General features: G+C 36.3%; 1 protein-coding gene across 1 annotated transcript in view; it reads right to left on the bottom strand.

Annotated features, from left to right (window-relative positions):
* PRDX4 (peroxiredoxin 4) overlaps positions 1-4,499 on the bottom strand; it is a 25,268-nt gene that overhangs the window by 13,011 nt on the left and 7,758 nt on the right. Inside the window, exon 5 of the mRNA XM_077773137.1 lies at positions 2,222-2,344. Within this exon, the coding sequence (XP_077629263.1) occupies positions 2,222-2,344 (123 nt within the window). The remainder of the gene's footprint in view (positions 1-2,221; positions 2,345-4,499) is intronic.

The raw sequence follows: 4,499 nt of genomic DNA, 5'->3' as shown, positions 1-4,499 counted from the left end.
GGGGCAGAGAGACAGAGGAGACACAGAATCTGAAACAGGCTCCAGGCTCTGAGCTGTCAGTACAGAACCCCATGCAGGGTGCGAACCCAAGAGCTGTGAGATCATGACCTGAACTGAAGTTGGATGCTCAATTGACTGAGCCACCCAGGCGCCCGTCCAATGACCTTTTATTAGTAAGCTATGAGGATGTGCTTTGGCAAAACGAGAGATTCAATAAAGAAGGCAGGAATGGGATCCAGAAAAGTGGGCATCCAACAAAGAAGAAGCGAAGCAAATTCCCAGGATGCTGGTGCACAAAGAGCTAGGACAGCAGCTGTGCAGCAGGCCTAGCAAGCAGTCAGTCTGAACTGAGACAGGAGGACAGAGGTTTCCAGGAAACACAAGTGATAGGAAAAATGCATTATTAGAGTGGTTACAATTGCTTGGGAAATTCAGGAAGAATTAGTGATGGGTATATAGAAAACTAAATAAATGAAACAAAAAAGTGGTAGTTCACTAGCTACAATAAAATAAAAAGTTTACTAGAAGGGAAATGTAAACCCTAGGACACTACACTTAAGAGCTTAGCAGTGAACAATACTTATATTAAAAAAACACCAACTTATTGACTCAATCCACAATTATCACATACTGTGTGGGAAGATAACCCATTTACCATTATAAATAACGTCAAAATTGATACATTCAGAAAAAGTACAGGAGTTGGAACTATGGAGACAAATGGTGAAGCAGTAGTTAAAGAGTTGAAAGCAGCTTCCTCCAGAAGCAGGGCTAGGAGTAGGGAGAGGACTGTTGCTTAAGACACTCTGACTCTCGGGGTGCCTGGGTGGTTCAGTCAGTGGAACGTCCGACTTTGGCTCAGGCTGGTTCCTGGGTTTGAGCCTCGCGTCGGGCTCTGTGCTGACAGCTCAGGGGCTGGAGCTGCTTCAGATTCTGTGTCTCCCTCCCTCTCTGTCCCTCCCCAACTCGTTCTCTCTCTCTTGAAAATAAACAAAAAAAAAATTTTAAAGAAAAATGTAAAGAAAGACAATCTGACTTTTAAAAACAATATGCATGTATTGCTTTGATGAAAATAAAAAATGATGTAAAAAGAAACTGCTGGTTCAAATTATACAAAATGGCTAATATTAGATAATTTTACTTGGTTAGTGTTCAAATAATTCCAAATTTTAAAATAGCTTCAATCTTTTTAGTGGCAATTTTACTTTTTGGGAATGAACTTAGTAATAAACTATGAAAGGAGAAAACATTAAAGACTTGGGGAGTAGAAAAAAGAAACTATTGGTAGTGATACATGATGTAATATGAAAGAACCTTGGAAACACTGTGCTAAGTGAAAGAGGATAGTCATAAACAAGCACACACTGTAGGATTCCATTTATATGAAATGTCAAGAATAGGCAGCCACAGAGACATAAAGAAGGCAAGAGGCTGGCTGCCCAGGGCCAGGGTGGGGGCACTGGGGGAAAGGGAGAATAACTGCTAATGGGGTTTCTTTTTAGAGTAATGAAAATGTTGTCAAATTGATTGTAGCGATGGCTACACAACTCTCTATACTATATACTAGAAACCCCTGAATAGTATGCTTTAAATGGGTATGAATTATTATTTTCATAAAGCTGTTATAAAAAAGAGGATTATAAAATAGTGACACCCTCACCCTTCAGATAAACATTTTAAAAAAGAAACTATTCTCATTGCAAAGCAAACTGACAGTATAATTATAACAAAATCACAACTGTTCTAAACTAAAGTTGCCCTTTTTTCAAAGACTTACACTGGCACTTTAAAAATTTTTCCCAAGCCTTAAGGCTCAAGTCTGCTAAATACTATGATACCTGCATTTGGAAAAACCATTACTGGAGTCATTTTAGAAACAGAAAAGAGGAGAAAGAAACAGACACGGAGTTTGGGTACTGGGGTTCAAGTGTGGGCTCTGCCATTAATTATTTAACTTGGGCCAAGTTCATGGAATTCTATGAATCTCTTTATCTGTGAAATGACAAGGTTGGTAAGAGACCTCTAAATAATCTTCCAGCTCTAACAGTCTATGGTGACTCACATAGTGTAAGTAGGGCACTCACCAATTATTTTAAACAATACAACACTTTTGCAAATAGAGCAAATACTTCTTGATCAAACCTTGTATCCTCTAACTTCATTTCAAGGAGGATCACAAATATATTTGGATTTGTCATAATATAAACCCACTGAAAGGTACCTAAGAGTGTGGCCTGAGTCCTCCAGATATACACCATAGTCCTTTGAGATCTGATGATTCAGATCTGAAAGAAGTGGAATCTTTATTGGTCCAAGTCCTCCTTGTCTTCGAGGGGTATTAATCCTGTAACAAACAGAATGTTTACTTCTCAGAGCTAAGTAAATTTAGGTATCCAAACGGCACTCTTTCCCCGCGTACATACACAAATGAATGAACACACAACGCACACATTCTTTTTCTAATGAAAACAGGCTAAGATACATTCTATCTTTTACCTTTACTCCCCAATTAATATATTCATTTCTTTTAAACACTAAATATAAAGATACATATCACATTTTTAATGCACTGACACAGTGTTTTTTAATAATCTCTACTGGTAGACATTTAAACAGTTTCAATTTTTCTTTTGCTTTTATAAACATGGCCAGAAACATCTCTGTATTCTCAACTTTGTGCACTTGTCTGAATAATTCCTAGAAGAGGAACTGATGGATCAAATGACATGCACTGTTGTAAGTATAACCTTAGAATTGTGATCTCAAAGCCTTGAGAGATAGGAAGAATACAACTAGATAATATTTTAAAATTCTGAGACAGAAAGAAACGCAAAGTCCACTTGAAGCAGCAAAGGAAGTTAGTTACGATACTTCGGATTTAAGTATTCTTTTGAAAGCGGGGGAAGTCAGCTGGTGTCCCAGTGGGAAGGCACTGACACAGCAGCTAGAAAACAGGGAAATACCACTTCACATGTTTGCAGCCACAGTTCTGATACCCAAGTAGAAATTGCTGGTTGATAGGAAACCTATCCAGCTGAGAATGGATCACCCCAAATTCCTTAAGAAACCAATGCCAAATTATTTGGGATGACCCAGAACTTTTTCCTCCGTGGATTTGTGTTGGAACCTAACAAAGATTTAGAATTACTACAGAAGTGATGAAGCAAATTAAACCCATAGTTTTCACTTTGTGATTCCTATTGAAATTGTGTACTGTGAAATTTCATTCAGTTTATAAATAGTAAAGAAAGATTTTAAATATTTTTCTTCTATGTTTGTTTATTTCTGAGAGAGAGAGAGAGAGAGACAGAGAGCGAGCAGGGGAGGGGCAGAGAGAAATTGAGATGCAGAATCTGAAGCAGGCTCCAGGCTCCAAGCTGTCAGCAAAGAGCCTGATGCAGGGCTCGAACTCATGGACCATGTCCTGAGCTGAAGTTGGACACTTAACCAACTGAGTCACCCAGGTGCCCCAAGAAACATTTTAAATAGTAAAAAGTAGTAAAGAAACATTTTAAAAGGACATAAGACAACATATTTGCAAGAATTATTATATAAGTTCTTGGAAGTTTTATCTCAAAATTGATACACTTAAAGGAACTCAAATAAATATATAACTGCATTTAAAAATACTTGAAATAATTGAATTACTTAATAGAATATAAATTAAATAGTAACTCCTGCACCCATTAAAATTTCAGTTATACATGTATATATATTATTGTAAATAGAGAAAAATGTTTTGAATTTGTCACTTTAATGAATATTAACTTTTAAAATCAAATTAATTCTGAACCATCTTTATTGTGCATAGAATTTTGTGTACAGAATTATGGACATGAAAAAAATCACATAAACACACATTTCATCTTTTAAAACATATTGCCTAACTGCTCTCCAGAAATGCTCAACCCACTGTGTGTGTGGAAAAAGAATGACACCTCTGTCATCACTGGAAGAAATTTTTCAATATTTGAAATCTTGGCCAGTCAGGGAAAAAATGGCATCTCTTGTCATTTTAATTTGCAATTCTTTGCAATTAATTAGGTGAAACACCTTTTCACGTTTATTTATTTAAAAAAATATTTACAAAATTAAGAAAATCATTGCTTCTTGAAAAATAACTACAAAAACTATTTTGAGTTTGACTTAATATTAGACAACTATATGAGAGAAATGGAATTCTAAACAATTTTTTTTCCTTCCAGATTAAGGTTACCCAGTTAGTCATAAACCATTTCAGTGGTTTTCGCTATGGATATTATGTCTTTTGCACTGATNGCGGGGCCTGAACTCACGAATTGTGAGATCATGACTTGAGCTGAAGTTGGACGCTTAACCGACTGAGCCACCCAGGTACTCCTGCACTGAGCTTTCTTTTTCCACTTTGGAAATGTCCTGTAAAATCCTTAAACATTTTTTACCATAACTTCATTGAACTAGCAGCTTTCAGATAAATCTACTCCTGAACTAAAAACTATTATATTATTAACTATTCTATT

The sequence above is a fragment of the Crocuta crocuta genome, unplaced genomic scaffold, assembly GCF_008692635.1.
Source record: "Crocuta crocuta isolate KB4526 unplaced genomic scaffold, BGI_CrCroc_1.0 scaffold660, whole genome shotgun sequence".
Classification (NCBI taxonomy): Eukaryota; Metazoa; Chordata; class Mammalia; order Carnivora; family Hyaenidae; genus Crocuta; species Crocuta crocuta.
The sequence above is the reverse complement of the archived record's forward strand: the minus strand, read 5'-3'. Positions and strand labels throughout refer to the sequence as shown.